At 42.1% G+C, this 21,352-nt stretch overlaps 1 protein-coding gene across 1 annotated transcript in view; it reads left to right on the plus strand.

The window, feature by feature from the left end:
- The first annotated feature begins 4,253 nt into the window (after positions 1 to 4,253).
- ATP2A3 (ATPase sarcoplasmic/endoplasmic reticulum Ca2+ transporting 3) overlaps positions 4,254 to 21,352 on the plus strand; it is a 122,167-nt gene continuing 105,068 nt past the window's right edge. Inside the window, exon 1 of the mRNA XM_089655380.1 lies at positions 4,254 to 4,684. Coding sequence (XP_089511506.1) covers positions 4,567 to 4,684 — 118 coding nt within the window. The 5' untranslated portion in view covers positions 4,254 to 4,566. The remainder of the gene's footprint in view (positions 4,685 to 21,352) is intronic.

Consider the following 21,352-nt stretch of genomic DNA (forward strand, 5'->3'; position numbering starts at 1 on the left):
TGTTTGATGGATGCCTGGGAGATCACACTGCATTAGAAAGCACTCCCGCCACTTGTAAATAAGGTGAAGAGGGACTGTCTTAGCAAAATTGAAAGAGAGAGATCAGCAACTTCTATCTCTGTCTGACTTGAACTGGACTTTTACTAAATCAGAGCACCTTTCCAAAGACCAAGAAGAGTGTACCCTGGGACTGGCAAGAGACTAACATTATACAAGCTGATCGGTTGTCTGCTGGGAACTGTTGTGCTTTCTTCAAGGGCCCCAACTCTGTCAGCTTTTTTTTTCTTTCATCAATCACTGGCCAGTGGGATAAAACTGGGACTGGTATAGCAAGTTAGGATTGTCTTTATATACTGTTCCTAGGTAAATGCAGTTCAGTTCTGTTACTACTGTTAGAATACTGCACATGTGTAAACATATATTTCAGATTAACATTATTGTCTTATTGTTTGTATACAGTATGTACACTTGCTAATCCTCCCTTCTTTTAGGCTATGCTTGGCCTAATAAATTCATATAAATACCTCATTGTGTATCAGTAAGTGCTGGTGAGCAAGGTATGTCATCATTAGGTGTGCAGAAAAATCACAAAACAATTCAGCGACTCCTCTGGGGGTAGCGGTACAGAAGCAATTATCTTGTGCTCCATGATGGTGAAATTGTCATCGTAGAGGATAAGAGTGGCGTAGATCCAGGCGAGCTAGGGGATGGAGGCCATAGCTGTGTATGATGGGTGCTCGTAGGGTCATAAATAGCAGAGGAGAAGGGTGCTGGCTGCCCACCTTAGCCTTAACATACTGCTGTACCTCTGTGAAAAATTCCTCAGACCTTACAAATGTATTCTATTACTAGGTTTCATAAATACCTTGAAATCATTTGTGAGGAACTGCAGAGGAAAAGCCTGGCCTGCATGTAAGCAGGGACCCGATTCGCTGCCAGCAACAGTAAGGCTGGCTGAGGGACCCTCTCCTGTAACAGTAATGAAATAGTGTACCATGCACTTGTGAAATGTACTGTGGGACTCCAACATCTTAGTCATACACATGCACCTGGACTAAGACCCACCTCCAGAAATAATGATTGTCCACAGGATTAGCCATTTACATGTTTGCTTTGTTTACTGTCGACATGAACAGACATAAGCAACATTACGTAGTCCAAACCCAACTTTTAACAGCAGGATGCTGACCAGCACTTCCAGTTCCCTCTCTGTAGGATTCCTTAGATGGGGCTATACTGGGCATCCCCTGAAGGCAGTGCCGGATTACCAAATAGGCAGAATAGGCACTGACCCATGGGCCCTGTGCTGTTTATGGGCCCTGAAACAATGGATCAGAATGTAACGTACAGGTGACATGATGTAACGTACATGTGACATAAATGTACAGATTTGAGTAGATTAAATAAATATTCAGTCCTTGTCATTCGGGGAAATGAGGTACTCAGACACAGGGTCATCAATTAGCACCTGAAAAGCCCCGCTTCCTGGATGTGACGCCTACAGTGCTAAATAAGGTTTTGTCACCTTCTGGTGAAACAGGTTTAAAGGAAGTGGCTCCAGACATTTCGGCTTCATGATAGCAGGGGGTCGCTGATCTGTCTGGGGGGCTATAAGTGTCTACATACATCAAAGGAGTATGTTTAATCTCTCATAAAAGCTAAAATATTAGTTGCAAAGAGATGGAAATGCTTCCTTCTTGTAGGGCATTCTATGTGCCACATCGACACCTAAAAATCATATTTGTAACTTAGGTAGAAGGCCAGGAAAATGCAGGAAATGGTTAGGTGGCGCTGGATCGCGACAGTCGAGTGGTGTTTGGTACAGTCGCAATCGGACCGATGCGCTGGTGTCGGAAATCCAATCCCCGACTTGGTGTTTCAAGCCGGTCTTAGTCGGATTGAACTTGGGCAGGTCAGCACCCAGAGCATCCTGTGCGCAGGTACAGGGGCAGCCCCCATGGTCAATTGGCCGAGGACTAATGTCCCGCCTACGTTCATATCCCCATAAATGGAGTACCCGGGCATTGGGACTTTTGTGATTCGTATGGAGCCAGTTCGATTTGACTGACAGATTGCTGACGCTCTGGCTTGCTCCAGTCGCAGGATAGATCTTGGTAAAAGTTTTATTCCCTTTTTATTTTATAGTGAATAGTCATTTGTGTGTCTTCTTGTATTTTTTGTATTTCTGTAACTTTTTATACTTTGTACATATTTTATGCATTGCCCACTTTCGGGAAATTAAATCTTAAAATGAATTAGTGACTTCTGTGTATTTAAGCATGTGCTCATATCTCCGGAGAGATTAGATTGGAGAGATTAGATTGGAATAGATTAGATTGTATTTTAGTGCCTTTAAAAGCTCGATCAAGCTCATTGCCAATCTGTATGCAATTGCACTGTGTGTGGGCAGATTGCATGCAGATTGTAAAAGGTAACAGATAGGCCAGACGGAGATCTGTGTGTGTGGGGTGTCCCAGCAGAGTGTTCTGCGGATAAACTGTTGGGTGGTGGCAGGCTACCTTTTGTGGTGTGTCTGGTGTGGGGGGTGTGTGGACAGTGGGAGAGTGATTAACACTGGGGTTCAAGCTGTAGGGTAGATGGAGGGACTCTAGAAGGGTGGGTAATTACTAAGCTGGTCCTCAACTCTAATCAGTGCACCAGATTGTATATAAGATTTGTATCTGCCAGTGTGTGGTCGACCAGCTGGATTGGAGTGGAGTCTCCATCTGGTGGTGGCCAAAAGGTAGTGCGGGCTGATCTTATATACGGTTTTATATATTCAAAGCTAAGTCCCCTTTATTCCCTCATACCCCCTGTCACGGCCGCACGTGCGTGCCTTGGTTAGCTAGTCGCTGTGGGCGTGGCGTGTGGGGGATCCGTGACACAGAATAATATTGATTTGATCTTGAAAGAAAATTACAACAAAGCTTTGGTCAATTGTTTACAAAAGATAGAAAAACATAAATCAACTCAAAGAAACGAAAACTTTACAGAAAAGACTCAATATAGAAAATACTGTATTTTTGTAATGTACCCAAAAAACAACTTAAAGTACATAAACCATAAACATCAGGTTCGCATTACCCCTGGTTCACACAGAATATGATTTCAAAGTGGTGCCAATAAAAGCATAACTCCAAAGTAGCGCTGATATAGACACAGGTGTGAAATTCAGTGCCATTTACCTTATAATCTATGAGAGTTAAAGGATAAGTTCACCTTTCGGAACATGTTACGTTTCACGCGTTTTTAGGGTGGAACATGCAACATGTTCCCATAGCCGCCGCCCTCATCTGTCAAATATGAAAGCAGCACGGCCGTGTGGAGCCCTGCCCACAGGCCTCATTATTCATTCACGGACTTCCGTGAATGTACTGCAAGTCCCGGCTGCCTTACCGGCTGTCAGCTTGTATTTTTCAATAAAGCTTCCTGTCAGAATATGTGCTTGCTCGTACATCCTGTAGCAGATACGGGATATGTTGATGGGGACAAGGGTCTCTTCCTGGGGCGGAGGGATTATCAGGATCTGGAAGCCCTCTTTAGCAAAGGGGGCCCCCAGATACTGGCCCCCTCCCCTATGTGAAAGAGTATAGGGCACATGGTACTGCTGTCCTGCCCTCCTGGGTAGTGCAACAGCGCCACCTGTGTAGGGAGGTCAACCTATATGTGCCTACAAGTGGCTGCAGTTTAGAGATGGCACTATGGCAAGCACTGCTTCTCCAACCATCCAATCTCCTCCTTGTTGAGCCCCTGATCCTCTTCTGCCATTGCACACATTAGGGACACCAGTTGCCCAGCCACCCAGGCAAGCCTCTTCTTTATTCCTTCCTCCGCCATGCACAAGTGAGCGCCCGCGTGGCCTACCCACATGTAAATGAATACAAGCGCTGTGACATATTTCCCATAACAACACAACTGTCAGTGTCTTATCTCGCCTGCCCAGCGGTTTCACCAGTTAACCCCTTCCTTGCTGCACCCCAGCAGCTTTGGTGTTTAGCTGAAAGTTCTCAGCTGCAATAGAATAAGAGGAAGTAAAACGCTGAAGAAGAGGAGGAGGAGGGGGGTTGTTCATATCTATACATGCATGAAAAAAAACAAAAAAGATTTTCCACTGTAAAACTACCGGAGGCTAAAATGTTCAACATGCTAATTTCAAGTAGGCACGGGCCAATGGGGGAGAGGCGAGGGACGGGTTGTGTGGGCGGGCATTATTTGGGTGCTGCAGCCAGCCAATGAGGAAGCTGCAGGTAATGAAGGCTAATAAAGAGACGTTTGGCGGAGGCTCTTGAAGTGAGGGGCTGTGTGGAGCGGCGGTGTGTGCGGAGGAGCTTCCTGGAGCTGTGAGGAGAAACTTGTGAGGGCTGACAGACTCAGTCATGACTAGGAGGAGGAGGGCACAGCTGGACGAGTCAGTATAGACAGAGAGAGGCGGCTCCCTCACTACAGCTCACCTTACACTAGACGGGGCACACAAGGTGCAGCGGGACCTTGAGAGAGACCAGCTCTCCGCACACTCAGCCTACAAGGGAGCTCTCCGTACACGGCTACCAACAGCAACGTCCCACCATGGACAGCGCGCACACCAAGCCCGTGTCCGAGGTGCTCCGACACTTCGAGGTGAATGAGAATTGCGGGCTGAGCAGCGAGCAGGTCCGGAGGAGCAGAGACAAGTATGGACCGAACGGTGAGTCAGTCCCCCTGCCGTCACCTCCGTCCCCCTGCCGTCACCTCAGTCCCCCTGCCGTCACCTCAGTCCCCCTGCCGTCACCTCAGCCCCCCTGCCGTCACCTCAGTCATGGAGGACTACAGTCGGCCACTTCTGCCGGGTGCAGCACTTGTCACTTCCCCCCCCCCCCCTCATAGTTCTCTATTCAGGCTGTTTCTTGACTTGTCATCATCCGGACTTGTGTCACTTCTCTCATTAGGCCTCTCTGTGATGAGGAGGAGGATGGAGCCGCTCTCAGAGAAGTAGAACTAGTCCGGTCCAGCAGAAGGTCCTCTATAGGAGAGCCCTGGGGGAATGGTGTGTCTACATAGCTGTGTCGTTAGGTGTCCTGTAGATATGTGCAGTGACATCACTGGAGGATCCCTCCTGGACAGGAAGTCCTCAGCAAGGCTTCTCCCCAACTTATTTTACTGTGTGTCTTGATGTGCGTTGATGCGCATTGTAGCGCACGTTACAGTAGTATGCACTTTGCATGTTTCCTGTGACATTGTGTTAGGGACAAAGGCAAAGTCTTTTTTTTTTTTTTCTTCTTGCGTTTGTACATATTTATTTCAGGTACTTCTATAGCGCCATCAATTTACACAGCATTTTACATATATATTGTACATTCACATCAGTCCCTAACCCTCAAGGGGTGTACAATCTAAGGTCCCTAACTCACATTCATACATACACATACTAGGGACAATTTAGACAGGAGCCAATTCACCTACCAGCATGTCTGGAGCGTGGGAGGAGACCAGAGTACCCGGAGGAAACCCACGCAGGCACAGGGAGAACATGCAAACTCCAGGCAGGAGGTGCCGTGGCTGGGGTTCGAACCAACAACCCTAGGCGGAAGTGCTAACCATTTTACACATGTTTCCATGTGTTGCCTTAAAATGCATACTTTTTTTTTTTTTTTTTTGTATCTGTGTTGGTCTGCATTTTACAAGTGTGCTAAAATGTAGAACACACTAGCCCTAAGGCCTGGTTCACACCTATGCAGGTTGCAGTTGATGCATATTGCTTTTTTTTCAGGGTCACGCCACAAAAATGTACTCTAGATGCATTTTTTGCTCAGGCTTCATTCACATATAGGCATTATGGATCGCAGGCGATATTACTGCGATTTTTCAAAACGCTTGGTTAAAATGTGAAATCACTCGTCAGCATGTTCAGGTGCCATTCATTTAAATGGTACCTGAAAATGCGGGGAAGTTCTGCCGAGGTTTTGTTTGCGCACTCACAGTGCAAAAAAACCACACCCCAATCGCGGCAGATTTGCCCCGTGTTTTCAGGTGCCATTGAAACAAATGGCACCTGAGCATGCTGATGAGCGATTTTACATAACAGCGCGCTTTGAAATTACAGGCAGAATCGCGTCAATTCTTCCCACAATTCAAAATGCCTGTATGTGAACAAAGCGTCACAGTTCACACTACACTTCGTTCTGGTGCGTTTTTGATGCATTTTGCTGTGTTCCAGTACAGTTCTGTGCAGAAAAAATGCAGCATCTTCAACCTCTTCCTCTTCCTCTTCCTCTTCCTCTTCCTCTTCTTCTTCTTCTTCCTTTTTTTTTTTTTTTTTTTTTTTTTTTTTTCTGCACCAGAAACTGATTGCATCTGACTGCACTGGTGTAAACTAGGGCCGTTGGGATACATGGAAAATACTGTGCATGCATTTTTGATGCAGAAAAAAAAATGCACTGGACTGCATCTGGTGTGAACTATCCCTTAATGTGTTTCTGATATGTTTCACATTTTTTGTTTTTGGGAGGGGTCTGTTAAAAACGCAACATGAACGCATCAAAACCACAAGCACTGTGTTTTTGATGTGTTTCCCCATTGAAGTCTATGGAACCAAAAATGGAACCAAAAATGCAACCTGCTGTGTGAAAACCGTCCCCCAACCCTTTTCAAAAACTGCTCTGGTAGATAACGCAGCGATGTGAACGTGACCCACAGGAAACCCTGTTAAGTGTACTGTAGTGCATTTCTACAAAACTGAAAGCGCACTGAAAAACGCATAGGTGTGAACCAGACCTAAAAGCTTTACATTCATTGTCAAGAGTATTGTCATCCTACAGCTGCTCTTCTGACGTCTAATCTGCCATAGCAAGCTGAGTTGCTTTTTAGGTTATACATGTAACCATCTTATCAAACAACTTGTCACAGAATCAAATAATATGATCAGATCTATGAAATGGAGAAAAGACACATACTGTGTCATTGATTCTATTTTTCAAGCAAAATTGATTGATCATAGCCAGAATGATTCTGATTTGGTTTGGATTGAAGGTCCAATCATAGGAAAGTAGATGATTTAATAGGATCATAAAGTGTATGGAGCATCAAGTTGTCTTTTCAATCTTCTGATTGTGCTGCACAGTAAGGGCCTATTCACACAAGGAATTGCTGTGTGGTTCCTGTGCGATTAACATGCATTTCTGTGTAGTGCAATTTCATTCACTTTGAATGGGCTGAAATCTCACCACACTAAAAGTAGTGCATGCTCTACTACTTGAAATACAGTACAACTAGATCGCAACTAGTACAACTACTTTTTTTTTTTTTACTATGCGACCTGGTGGTGGCAGACATTACCTGCGTTTGGGGTGTCGTTAACTTTGTACTGACACCTGCAACAAATTGCAATTGGAATGCGGTACAGGACGCCGCACAGAAAGGTGGCTTTCCTGCACTACATTCTACTGTGAACAGGCCCTAATGCAGGCCATAGACGGGTCGTTTATCAGCCGATTTTTCGTGCGGACGGATGTTCACGCCGTTAGTGGTGCCAGCACGTTGGCTGTTTTTCGTGTATCTCCTCATTTTTATCGGTCATGCTGGAAAATCCGCGAAAAACTGCTTTTTTTATTTTTCGTTTATCGGCCAATAAACAGCCCGTCTATGGCCTGTCTAAATCTATTAACAACATACATCTTATGTAAAGTTTGTTCCCTGTATGGCCACCATCAAGATAAAGTCAGTACTTAAGGGGTCTTTGTATCTGAGGCATGCACTATATAATCTGACTGTACAATCCAAGGACTGGTTCACACAAGATGAAGTTCAGTACATTTTTAATCTGCATCAAAGATGCTTGCACAGTGTTTTCCATGAATTCCAATGGCCCTAAATCACACCTGTGCAGTCAACAAAAGTAGAACATTCTGCATTTTTTTTTTTTCTGTATAGAATGCATCTGGAATGCAATAAAAGCATGTATAAGTACTGGAACTCCTATTGTCCTGAGATTTAAAAAAAAAAAAAAGAAAAAGAAAACCACAGGAACATGATGCTGCAGCACGTGCAAAAACATGACACATTTTCCAATGTGTGGGGGTGCTATTAAATATAATGGCACCCAGCATGTCTGCTAAAGAGCAACATCTTTTGCCTGCGGGCCAGGAACATGCATTCTCAAACCGCACATACGTAAACCTAGTGTCAGATCTACCATTAAGTGTGTATGGCCTGCCTGATTTGATCCAATTTGCATGAATTATTTAGGTGTGTTCTCCTTTTACATAGTGTTGATAAATCTTACGATCCCTCATACACTTTGCAGTCAGATTATGCAATCAAATTTATATGTTTACAGAGATTTATTTATTTCAGGTACTTATATAGCGCCGTCCATTTACGCAGCGCTTTACGTAAATATTGTACATTCTCATCAGTCCCTAACCCTCAAGGGGTGTATAATCTAAGGTCCCTAACTCACATTCATACATATACATACTAGGACCAATTAACCTACCAGCATGTCTTTGGAGTGTGTGAGGAAACCGGAGTACCTGGAGGAAACCCACGCAGGCACAGGGAGAACATGCAAACTCCAGGCCAAAACTATGTAATATGAGACCCTTCCTAAGCTATACAATACAGTTATCTAGTCAGGTAGGCTTTTGCACTACATAGTTATTGGTAGATTTAAAGAAGATTGTACAGTCAGATTGTATTGTTTGTGTTGAGCTTAAAGGAGAATGTACAATCAGATTGCATAGTGTACAGCTCACTTTACTCCCTGTTCACACCTGTGCAATTGGTGGTATGACAAGAGATATTGTCTGTGAGGCCCTTTCACGCACATGCAGCACGCTTCCGTGTGGCTTGGAAAAAGGTGCAGGCGCTTTTTCTGGTGGTGCAATTTGCTCCCAAAGATTTTAATGGGAGCACATTTAAAAAAAAAAAAAAAAATTGCAGACATACAAGTGTGAACCTAGCTGCTAAGTGTAAATCCAAAATCAGGTTTGTTAGGATGTTTGGCATTGTGTCTCCTGGTATACTGTTATCTTAAGAAAATTTTTTTTTTTTTTTTTTTTTTTTTTAGTCAATTTGTTGCAGTTTCTTTCCTGGAGGTACTGCCAGTAACAGCATTGCCCTCCGATGTGCAGCAGCATTGTCAGTGCTGTGTACACTCCTTCCTTTAGCTGCCTATCAAGTCTTTTAGATAGGCAGGCAAAGACTGACTGAAGGCACTTGCACGTCAGACTGACAACGCCGCTGCTAATTGGGAGGTGGTGGCTTACCGATGACACCCTATGACAAGTGCTTTCCAGGAATGTTTCTTTTCCAGGATTTCCAGTAAAGAAACTGCAACAAGTTGATGAAAAGTTTGCTGTATACTGAGGCATGATGCCAGATATATTGAAGAATAGATTTTGGGTTTACATGCACTTCAAATGTTTTTAAACCCAATAACAATATATCATTTTATGCAGCTTACCAGTCCTTAGATGTGGTAGCTGTTTTTTTTTTTTTAGATTTTTAATTTTTTTTTTTTTTTTAACTTTTTATATTTACCTGATGATCCCAGCAGTAAAATACCCCCTATCTTGGTATGACTGTGCTCCCTTGCTATACTGTATCTATGGAGGAGCAGCGTTGTCACCCTAGGAGAGAACAAGAGGTGTTGGGATTACACAATACCCCCACTCTTTTCTTTATAACATAGCAGGGAGGTGTTCTGTAGTTCTCAGAACTACTTGGGTACAAGGTAGCTGAGAAGAGTGCAGTACAGTCAGAGAGGGCAAGTAGTTTTGAGCTCACAAGATTGTTTTGATGGAAACACCTTTTTATGCACTTAGTTTACACACCTAACACAATGCTTTTTTTTAATGCTATATTTATTAGTTGAATGAGAGCAAAGAAGAAAAGTTTGTTAGCGCTTCCATATGCTTTATTTAAGGATGGTGATACTGCCAGTACTCAGAGAATGTGACTTTCTTTTGTAGCCTGGGTTCCCAAAGACTCGCCGCATAAGATTTTACTGGAGAGCGCCTTTACTTATTTTCCGTTAAAGAAAACCTGTGATTAGCAGTGTGAAGTCAACCACTGCTGACTTTTCGTTCTAAAAATGCTGGTTTTCCCAGCTGCTATTCTGTTCCTCTGGCTTCAGTACAGTAACTGATCTGGAATTAGAAGAGGACATTGGACTTTTGTCTGATTTTCCTTGATCTACCTAATTTTCTTTTTTTTTTTTTTTTTTTTTTTTTTTTTTTTTTCCTGTGAGGATGGAAATGTGGAAGCTGCCATTGCTGACATGGCTTTCAAATGTGCACACTTCTAGGCTGTCATCCTGTTTCTGACTTCACTACCGAGTAATTCACTGGCTTGGCACAAGCACACAGTCGGTGAAGTCTGTAAAGTATAAACTCCTGTTCTGGACACTTGTGGATCAGTGACTTCCTGGTTTATTAAGAAAGGTTCAGGACTTGCACCTCTGAAAGCCAAGTCAGCAGCTTTTATGTAGGATCTTGCTGGCAGCAAGATCCTATGTAAAATTTGATCTGTACATATTGGATGTTTGTGTTAATGGTATGTGTGTACAGCTCAAATGTACTCTATTTGTTAGGATGTTGGTTCCTTCTTCCACCTATCCTCCTTGGTGATCAGGACCAGTAGTGTACATTTACACTAAATGCAGCACAAATGTTTACACAGGTACAGGGTTAAATACAGCCTATATGCAGGACTGTGGATGCAGCTTTTTTTATGTTTTATTTTTAACAGATTATGGAGGTGTGAGCATGGGCATAGCATAACATTTACCTGTGCTTGTATCTGTAAACAAAAATTTACGCATGACCAATCTGACTGCAGCATATTTCTGCTAGTCTGCATGAGCCCTGTTGTGCCAGGTGTTTTTTTTTTTTTTTGAATATATTACATTTTTATTTTTTTTTTTTTCTTTAATTGTCAAAATGATTAAGAGACGCAGTCTGTCTTCTAAACCTAACTTTAGCTGTCCTAATAGAACTGTTTTCTGTATTTGTTTAAAGAACTCAGCACCTGTAGTGTTCAAAGGGTGCTAGCTGTCAGGTGTTAGTGTAGGGTCAAGCAAGAGCCATTGATGCTAGTAAATCTTTAAATGACAACATGAGTGAGGGGACTGTTTACTGAGCCTGTGAATGGTGTATCAGTACTGTGGGAGCACATGGGAGGTGCTTGGAGCCTGTCAGGCAGGTGGCATATTTTCACAGGCGTGAAAAGCTCTCGTGTGATTCTAGATGTAGGAGTTGGCTGATTCATACTTCTGTTTATGTAATAGTTCATCTAAAGTGAGTTATCTGTGAACATATAGGCAATTTCAAAACTGAAAAGCTGGGGGGAGAAGTAAGCTATTGTTAGATGGTGTCATTTTCAATTTGCCTTGGCTATAAGACATAACTTGCTAACAAATGTTATTGCAGTTCTGAAAATCTTTGTCAGTTTGAAACACCCGATCATTTAAAAATAGACTTCCTTTCCTGAAGGGGTGTTTTAAGTAAGTACCGATTCAATCACTGTGCTGTGAACCTACTGAAAGTGTCAATTTATGCTCCCCTTTTTTTGTTTGGTTCTTATTGTAATATTCTAGGCAAAGTATGCTATAGGGGGTCTTCTTTTATAACACGTTTTAATATCAGGACTGATTTATAATGTTAAATGCATAAACCACAATCTTCAGTGAGATTAGTAATAAAACCTTGAGCAAAGGAAAAATAGTGGCGTTGGCTTTCATTGAATAATCTGCTCTTTGCAAATGACAGCTGGATTCTCATTGTCATAGCACCACTTTTCTTTTCTGCCAGGTTTCTTCCAGCGTTGCTGATTCATAGCTAGTTATGTTTAGACTTCCTTCCTTTTTTTTTTTTTTTTTTTCCCCCCCCCTAAAATCTTTATAAACACGCACTAGCCAATATAGATACAATGTTGGAGCAGTTCTTTAACAGAAATGTATTCCATTATTTATAAATACAGCAACACTTTGCTTATAACTGCAATTATTGACTCGGCAAATAGCCTTTGATATCTTTATTTCCATTTTATGCAGTTGCCCTTTGCCCATAGGTGCTCCTGTAATTGAATATGTACATTTTAACAATGCATGAACAGTTATATGCAAATTAACAAAGTACTATGCCAGCAGAAATCCTGTAGAGCAGAAAAGCAAACTTTAGAATGTAAGTAGGTAACAAATACATAGAGTATTGAAGATCGTGCCTTATGGGATGTGTAACATCTTATTTTTATCAGTTCAGCTTGACATACTGTATATAAAGGGAGTATCTTCTGTAGTGCCTTCAAGTAGCATGAAGGGTGGAAAAAAATAAATCTTAATACATTAATATTTATAATTACACACATGCATACACGGTGTTCAGGCCTAATGCTATCACCACCCTACTAACAGGTGCATATATGCCTACAAGGGGTACTTGCGGAGCCTCTTTTAATGTGTCTGTGGGTGGTGTCATTTTTACTGGAGGTATAATGTAAAGCAACTGACACTTAACATGATTTAATGTGCAATTTGTGAAATGGGAATGCTAGCCTGTTTTTTGCCTAGCAGACCTGTAATTAATATAATACTTTACCTAAAGCATTGTGTCTTAAGCTTGTGAAATTGTTTATTGGGCAAATTGCTCCATTGTTTCTACAAATGTAATGATCAGTGAGTTCCTCATACTAATTAAATGAATGTGAATAGTGAAATGCTGTTTTATTTTCCTTGGCGTTGTAAATTTCTTTTGGTAGGCATTTACAACTTCTGTAAAAGCATGACTAAATCCAATAACTAAAATAGCATGTAAATGTTAACTAGTTACAGTGGGTATAGAAAAGAATCACCCCCCCCCCCCTTTAAAATCATGTTTTTTGTTGATTTGCAGCCTGAGATGAAGACACACAGTTTTTGTTTTAACCAGCTGTAGTTACTCGGTGCAACTTATTATATCCATGTCAGAACAAAAAAAATCAAAAACAGAAAGGAAAAAAGGATCACCCCGTTGTATCAGTATTTTGTTAAACCACCTTTTTGCTTTAATTCCAGCCTTTAGTCTGTTGAAATATGACTCTACTAACTTTGCACATCTAGACTTTGCAATATTTGCCCACTCTTCTTTGCAGAACTGCTAAAGTTCAGTTAAATTTGATGGTGACTGTTTGTGGACTGCAGTCTTTAATACAGATTTTCAGTGGGGTTTAAGTCTGGGCTCTGACTAGGCCATGCAAGGACATTCACCTTTTTTTTTTTTTCCTTCAACCACTGTGTACTCATTTTTGCTGTGTGCTTTGGGTCATTAAGGTTTTGGAAGGTAAGCCTTCTTCCTATTGACAACTTTCTGGCAGAGGGCAGCAGATTTTCCTCAAGAATTTGGTGGTATTTTTGTCCCATCCATTTTGCTGCAGAGAAAGATCCCCATAAGAGGATCTTACCACCTCCATGCTTTACTGTAGGAATTGTGTTATTTGGATGGTAAGCTGTATTGGATTTCTGCCAAACATATCATTTAGTGTTGAGGCCAAATCATTCAATTTTAGTCTAATCTAACCAGAACACCCTTTTCCATCTGGCCTCAGCATCCTCAAGGTGTGTTTTGGCAAAGTTCAGTTGTGACTGCATGTGACCTTTTTGAGGAGTGGCTTTTTTCCTTGCAACCCTTTCATACAAGCCACATTTGTGGAGAATGTGATATTGTCACATGTTATAAATTCCTGCAACTGCTTCATTGTTGCTGTAGGCCTGTTGGTAGCCTCTGACCAGTTTCCACCTGGCTCTTTACTAAACTGTACATTGCCTCATTGGCCAAATGCTGCAGCCACTCTGTCACCTGCATTCTCAATTTTAAAATTATTGTTCAGGCACTTCCTGTCATGGGGTAAACGGGTGGCTCTGACCTTCCAGTGGAGATAAGTGGCTGTGTCAAATTTCTTTTTCATCTTGATCCAGTGCTGTGCACAAGAGCATCGGCTCTCTCAGCTCTTCTCTCGCCTTGCTGGATGTGGAAGCAGCAGCATTCACATTAGTATACTGTCCCCAAAAACGCAGCGTTAGCGGGATCAGCCCCGGCACCTGCCAGCACCTGCATTTAGCCCCTACGCTTACCCCCCCCCCTTCTCCCTCAGCAAGTGCAGTATCAGTAGGTCACTGTCACTTGATACATTGCACACAACCGCAGTGTTGGCAGAATTAGGCCTGATCTCTGTTAGCACTTGTCAGTAAATTTTGATGACTCTCATATGCAGCAGAGTGCCAGTACTAGTGTCATGCTACCTTTTGGTGAACTGGCGAGTACTAGTGGCCTAGTACATCCTGGTCTTTCACATATCTACCTCTTAGATTGTAAGTTCCCAGGATCAAGCCCTCCTGACCCTCTTGTATTGAACTGTATTGTCTCCTGATATACTGTAGCACTGAGCAAACTGTTGTCGCTATATAAATCCTGTATAATAATACCAGCACTGCAGTATGACTTGGCGACGTGGTGAGTCCCTTAAGTACAGTACAAGCTGGTGCGGTGGCGAGCACAAATATTGTCCCACAACCACCAAGAATTTGCACACAGGCCTGTAGAGCCCCTAGTATCCTTCTGGATGTGCTTGCAAATCCCGATTGACAGCCCACAAATTCTGAAGCACCCGTACTTCCCCCCCATTCACTGCCCAACCCGGAATTCAGGTGGAAATGGCAAATTTAACTCCTCCCCTTGATTTTTTTTTTTTTAAGCTGTTTTTCATGATTCGCAGACCCGATTCATCATATGTGTTCTCTGCTGCCATGGTCAGGCAAAGATATGAGAGTATAATGTGTTTTATGCATTTCAACAACAATACACTCTGTCGTCCTTGAGGTGACCCTGAATTTGACCGGCTCCACAAAATTCTGCCCCTCGTAAATCACCTTAACCAAAAATTTGCAGATGTCTATACTCCCAGCAAAACATCTGCGTTGATGAGTCCCTCATTAATTTTTCTGGCTGCCTTGCATTCAAACAATTTCTCCCCTGCAAGCGTGCCAGATATGGGATCAAGATGTAGAAGACCTGTGAGAGGGCAATAGGCTATACTTATAAGTTTCGGATTTATGAGGGAAAAGAGTCACGTGGAGCCCCCCGGATGCCCAGACTACATGGGGAGCAGTGGCAAGATAGTTTGGGACTTGGTATCATCTGTTTTTCATATGGGGTACCACTTATACGTGGACAATTTTTATTCAAGCGTGCCACGATTTAAACATTTGTTCAATCTTGGAACTGGCGCATGTGGCAAAGTGTGACCTAATGTGTGCCCACCATTAGAAGTGGGTGGATGCAGGGTAGTATATTCTAATGGTGGGCATACCACACACTTTTTCTGGCAGAGATTTCTTTTCTTTTTTTTCATTCAGCCCACAGGCTGCATTAAAAGTGATAAAAAAAAATGAAAGGTACAGTGTAAAAATAATAATTAAAATAAACTCGCCCCTCCCATGTGCGCACACCTGTGTGCACAAGCGTTGACCCTGTGTCTGTATGTGAGGTATTGCCGTGAACGTCAGATCAAGGGCAGTAATTCTAACACTAGACCTCCTCTGTAAATCTAAAATGGTCGCTTTTAAAGCGTTGCCTATCGATATTAAAAAATGTTTGCAGTTTGTTGACATTGCACGGGGCATACGCAGTTTTAAAGCATGTGATGTTTGGTATCTATTTGCTCGGCATACCATTATCTTTTATCAAGTAACTGGCCAATATATTGTGTTTTTGTGCATTAAAAGTAAAAAAAAAAAAGTGTTTTTTAAAAAATCTGCTTTTGAAAAATCGCTGCGCGAGTACTATGTGCCTTACAAAATTGTAGTACACACCATTTTATTCACTAGGGTGTCTGCTTTAAAAAAATGTTTGGGGGTTTAAATTAATTTTCTAGCAAAAAATACAGATTTTTTTTCATGTGAACAAAAGTGTCAGAAAAGGCTTGATTTTCAAGTGGTTAGAGTGAATGATGTGTGGCATAAACTTCTAATGCTGGGCATAAAATGCCCCAACCCCCCCAAAACTACCCCTTTTTTGGAAAGTAGACACCCCAAAACTATTTGCTGAGAGGCATGTTGAATCAATAGAATTTTATTTTTTTTACCACAAGTTTTTGGAAAATGACAAAAAAAAAAAAAAAAAAATATATATATATATATATATATATATATATATATATATATATATATATATATATAATTTTTTTTTTTTTTTACACAAAATTTGTCACTTACATGATTTACTGCATACACATGCCATGGGCATATGTGGAATTACTCCCCAAAATACATTTTGCTACTTCTCCCGAGTATGGGGATACCACATGTGAGAGACTTTTTGGCAGTCTAGCCAAGTACAGGACCCCAAAATCCAATAAGCACCTTCAGGCTTTTAAAGGGCTTTATTTCCTCATTATACTTCCAGACTACCTATCACCGAAATGCCAGGATAGCACCTAACCCCCCCCAAATGACCCCTTTTTTGAATTTGGTAAGTATTTTGCAGATCTCATTTGTTGCCACAAGTTTTTGGAAAATGAAGAAAAAAACAAACATTTTTTCTATTTTTTTTTTTTTTATATTTCAAAACCTTGTAAGGGAAAAAATGAGATCTGCAAATTACTCACCATGCCTCTTTTTAAATTCCTTGGGGTGTCTACTTTCCAGAAAGGGGTCATTTGGGGGGGAAGGGGGGGTTGGTGCTATCCTAGCATGTCAGGGCCTTGAAACTGATAGGTGTTGAGGAAGTGTAATGAAGTTACGCACCTTCAGGCTTTCAAAGTGGTCATTGGATTTTAGGCTCCTGTATGTGGCTAGGCTCCCAAAGTCTCACATGTGGTATCCCCATACTCTGTAGAGGTAGCAGAATGTATTCTGGGGTGTAATTCCACATATACCCATGGCTTGTGCGAGAAATAAATCATTTTAAATTACAACTTTGTGTAAAAAAAAAAAAAGTCATTTTTTCCAGAGACTTGTGGAAAAAAAATAAATCTTCCATGGACTCAATATGCCTCTCAGCAGATAGCTTAGGGTGTCTACTTTCCGAAAGGGATCGTTTCAGGGTGTTTGTACTATTCTGCTATTTTAGCACCTCAAAAAATGTGATGGGCAGTCAGAAAGTAAAAGCTATGTAAATTCCATTCTCTATACCATAGTTTGTAGACACTATATAACTTTCACACAAAGCAATAAATATATACTATACTGGGATTTTTTTTTTTTAACCAAAAACGTAGCAGAATACATTTTGGCCTAAATTTATAACTAACTTTGAGTTTACTATATATTTTTTTATAGCTGACAGTAAAAAATATTGTTTTTCTTAAACATTTTGTCTTTTTTTTTTTTTTTTTTTATAGCGCGAAAAATAAAAAGTGCACAGATGATCCCATACCACCGTAAGAAAGCTCTATTTGTGTGAAAAAAATATAACATAAATTTCGTTTGGGTGCAGCATTGCATGACTGCGCAATGATCAGTTGAATTAGCGCAGCGCTGAGTAGCAAAAAGAGGCCTGGTCAGGAAGGGGGGTAAATCCTCAGGAAGGCAAGTGGTTAAATTCTATTTATTTAATTTGATTTATTTAAGTTTTTTCAGATTTCCTCAATGCCTATGAGAAATTTTGAACCACTATGAAGGTTAATGTTTTGTTGCCTCAGGACCGATTTACACTAAAGCAGCCTGTTGTGGGCCTTAACCCCTTGTCTACCAGGCCAATTATGACATTTCTCTTCCATATACTATATTGCCGAAAGTATTGGGATGCCTTCCTTTACACGCACATGAACTTTAATGGCACCCCAGTCTTAGTCCATAGGGTTCATTATTGAGTTGGCCCATCCTTTGCAGCTATAACAGCTTCAACTCTTCTGGGAAGGCTGTTCACAAGGTTTAGGAGTGTGTCTATGGGAATGTTTTGACCATTCTTCCAGAAGCACATTTTGAGGTCAGGCACTGATGTTGGACGAGAAGGCCTGGCTCGCAGTCTCTGCTCTAATTCATCCCAAAAGGTGTTTTATCGGGTTGAGGTCAGGACTTGTGTTTTGTCAGGCCAGTCAAGTTCCTCCGCCCCAAAATCCGTGTGTTTTTATGGACCTTGCTTTGTGCAATTGTCCAAAATGTCTTTGTATGCTGACGCCTTAGGAGTTCCCTTCACTGGATCCAAGGGGCCAAGCCCAACCCCTGAAAAACAACCCCACACCACAATTCCCCCTCCAACAAACCTTCACACTTGGTACAATGCAGGAAGGCAAGTACCATTCCATCGGATTGCTAGACAGAAGCGCGATTCGTCAATCCAAAAAACTTCTCCACTACTCTAGAGTCCAGTGGTGGTGTGCTTTACACCACTGCATCCAGCGCTTTGCATTGCACTTGGTATTGTAAGGCTTGGATGCTGCTGCTCAGCCATGGAAACCCGTTCCATGAAGCTCTCTATGTATTGTTGTGCTAATCTGAAAGCCACATGAAGTTTGGAGGTCTTTAGCTATTGACTCTGCAGACAGTTGGTGACTTCTGCTCACTGTGTGCTTCAGCATGCACTGACCCCGTTCTGTCATTTTACGTAGTTGCTGTAGTTCCCAGTTACTTCCATTTTGTTATAATACCACTAACAGTTGACTGTAGAATATTTAGTAGCAAGGAAATTTCATGGATGGACTTAATGCACAGTTGACAATCTATCACGGTACCATGCTAGAATTCACTGAGTTCCTGAAGGTGACCCATTCTTTCACAAATGTTTGTAGAAACAGCCTGCATGCCTAGGTGCTTGATTTTACACATCTGTGGCCATGGAGGCGATTGGAACACCTGAATTCAATGATTTGGAGGGCCGGCCCAATACTTTTGGCGTGTGTGTTTTTTATGTGTCACGGATTCACCCCCACGCCACGCCCACAGCGACTAGCTAACCGAGGTGCGCATGTGCGGCCGTGACTTTGGGTAAGAGGGAATAAAGGGGACTACACTTTGAATATATAAGACCAGCTGTGATATACTTTCACAGCCCGCACTACCTCTGGGCCACCACCGGGTGGAGACTCCACTCCAATCCAGATGGCTGACTGTATGCTGGCAGATACAAATCTTATATACAATCTGGTGCACTGATTAGAGTTGAGCAGCTTAGCAATCACACACCCTTCTAGGATCCCTCCAGCTATCCTACAGCTAGAACCCTGGTGTTAATCACACTTCCACTGTCCACACACCCCCACAACAAACACACCACAAACGGTAGCTGGCCACCACTCAACAGTTTATCTGAAGAACGGTCTATTGGGACACCACACACACACAGATCTTCGTCTGGCAGACCTGTTACCTTTTACAATCTGCCCACGTGCAGTGCAATTGCATACAGATTGGCAATGAGCTTGACCGAGCAAATAAAGGCACTAACATACAATCCAATCTAATCTCTCCGCAGATATGAGCCTGTGCTTAAATACACAGAAGTCCCTTATTAATTTTAAGATTTAATATCCCGGAAGTGAGCAGTGCATAAAATATGTACAAAGTATAAAAAGTTACAAAAAATTCAAGAAGACACACAGACTATTCACTATAAAATAAAAGGGAATAAAACTTTTACCCAGATTTATCCTGCGACTGGAGCAAGTCAGTCAGCAATCAGTCAGTCAAATCGAACCGACTCCAAATGAATCACCATGTCCATATCTCAAGTCAATTTATGGGAATATGGACGTGGGCTGGACATGAGTCCTGGGTCAATTGCTTCTGGGGGGTGTTCCTGTACCCGCCCACAGGATGTTCTGGTTGCTGACCTGCCCAAAGTCAATCGGACCAAGGTCGGCTTGAATCACCAAGTCCGGAGATTGAATTTCTGACACCAGTGCATCAGTCCGATTATGACAGTACCAATCACAGTTCCACTATCTCACTCCAGCGCATATAACCATTCCTGCATTTTCCTGGCATTCTACATAGGCCACAAATATAGTTTTTATATGCCGATGCAGCCCACATAGTGCCCCATCAGAAGGAAGTATTTTCATCTCTCTGCAACTAATATTTTAGCTTGTATGAGGGATGAAACATACTCCTTTGATGTATGTATATACTTTAAAGCTCTGGTCTCCTACTGTCATGAAGCCAACCTGTCTCCAGCCGTTACCTCTTTTACTTCAGGAAGGTGGCAAAGTCTGATTATAGACAAATCTTATTGGCACTTAGGTGTCATATCCAGAGGAAGCTGGATCACTTCAGATGCTAATTACTGACCATCAGTCTCTGAATACCTCTGACTGAATATTTCTTAAATGACAAGGCATGCAACTACATTTACGATTACATATTGCTACAGGTCACATCTTGTCTATCTTGTCTCAAATCTGTACATTTGTCACAATATGTGTTTTGTTTAACAAAAAAAAAAAAAAAAAAAAAAGGCCTTAGAGAACAAAAATGATGGGTGTTGCTATTTGTCCCATGGTAGTTGGGCAGCGGCTTTTCAAATGTAAATTTTTTTTTGGAAAAAATACTTTTAATTTTAGTGACCACAGACACAATATAATACCTGTTTAGAGTTACATAGGAGGTCTGGTGCTATAAGTATTGCTCTCGCTCTGACGTTTGCAGTGATACCTCACGTGTGGTACGATTGTTTACATATGCGTGCAGGACAGAACTGTGCGTTCACTTTTTTTTTTTTTGTCACTTTTATATTGCTATCACAAGGAATGTAAACATCCCTTGTGACAGCAGTAGGCATAAGTACTCTTTATGGAGAGATTGGAAGTCTATTAGACCCTCCTCTCCTCCTATTTCTCCTTATGCCCCCCCCCCAGTGCAGCTGATCAGACACAGATTGGTCTGATCGGCTGCTTCACTGCCAGGTAACCAGCCAGTAAACCGACAAAATCGGCATCTCTTGTTTCTTATGTCACACAGTGGGAGTAACAAATTTCAGCTCCACTCACTGTTGGGAGCTGGATGCTGACTATCACATCCTTACCGGCCTCCCCAATCAGTCGGGAGAGCCCAGTAAAGGCAGCGGCAGGAGGGGGTGGGACCACCTTCCTCCACCTGTAAAAGTAATAGAGCGGCTGTTAAGCGGCTGTTCTGTTTTACGGGAAAGAGAATTGCTGAGGCTAAAAAAAAAAAATATTGGGATCATGCTTGTGGCCTCAACCTTACAAGTGTGTGTGTGTGTGTGTGTGTATACGGGACGGGGTCACTCGGGTGATATCCCCGGGTGGCCCTGCCCCTTACATATTTACTGTAAGAACTGTCAAACCACCGGAGCAGGCAGACGGCTGGGGGCCATCGTTGGAAGCGGAGCCTGCCTTTTTTTATTTTTTTCAGGTCGGCAGCAGTGGCGGACATTGTTATTGATGT

Source organism: Staurois parvus, unplaced genomic scaffold, assembly GCF_062004578.1.
Source record: "Staurois parvus isolate SC_StPar_1 unplaced genomic scaffold, SC_StPar_1.0 ptg000839l, whole genome shotgun sequence".
Lineage (NCBI taxonomy): Eukaryota > Metazoa > Chordata > Amphibia > Anura > Ranidae > Staurois > Staurois parvus.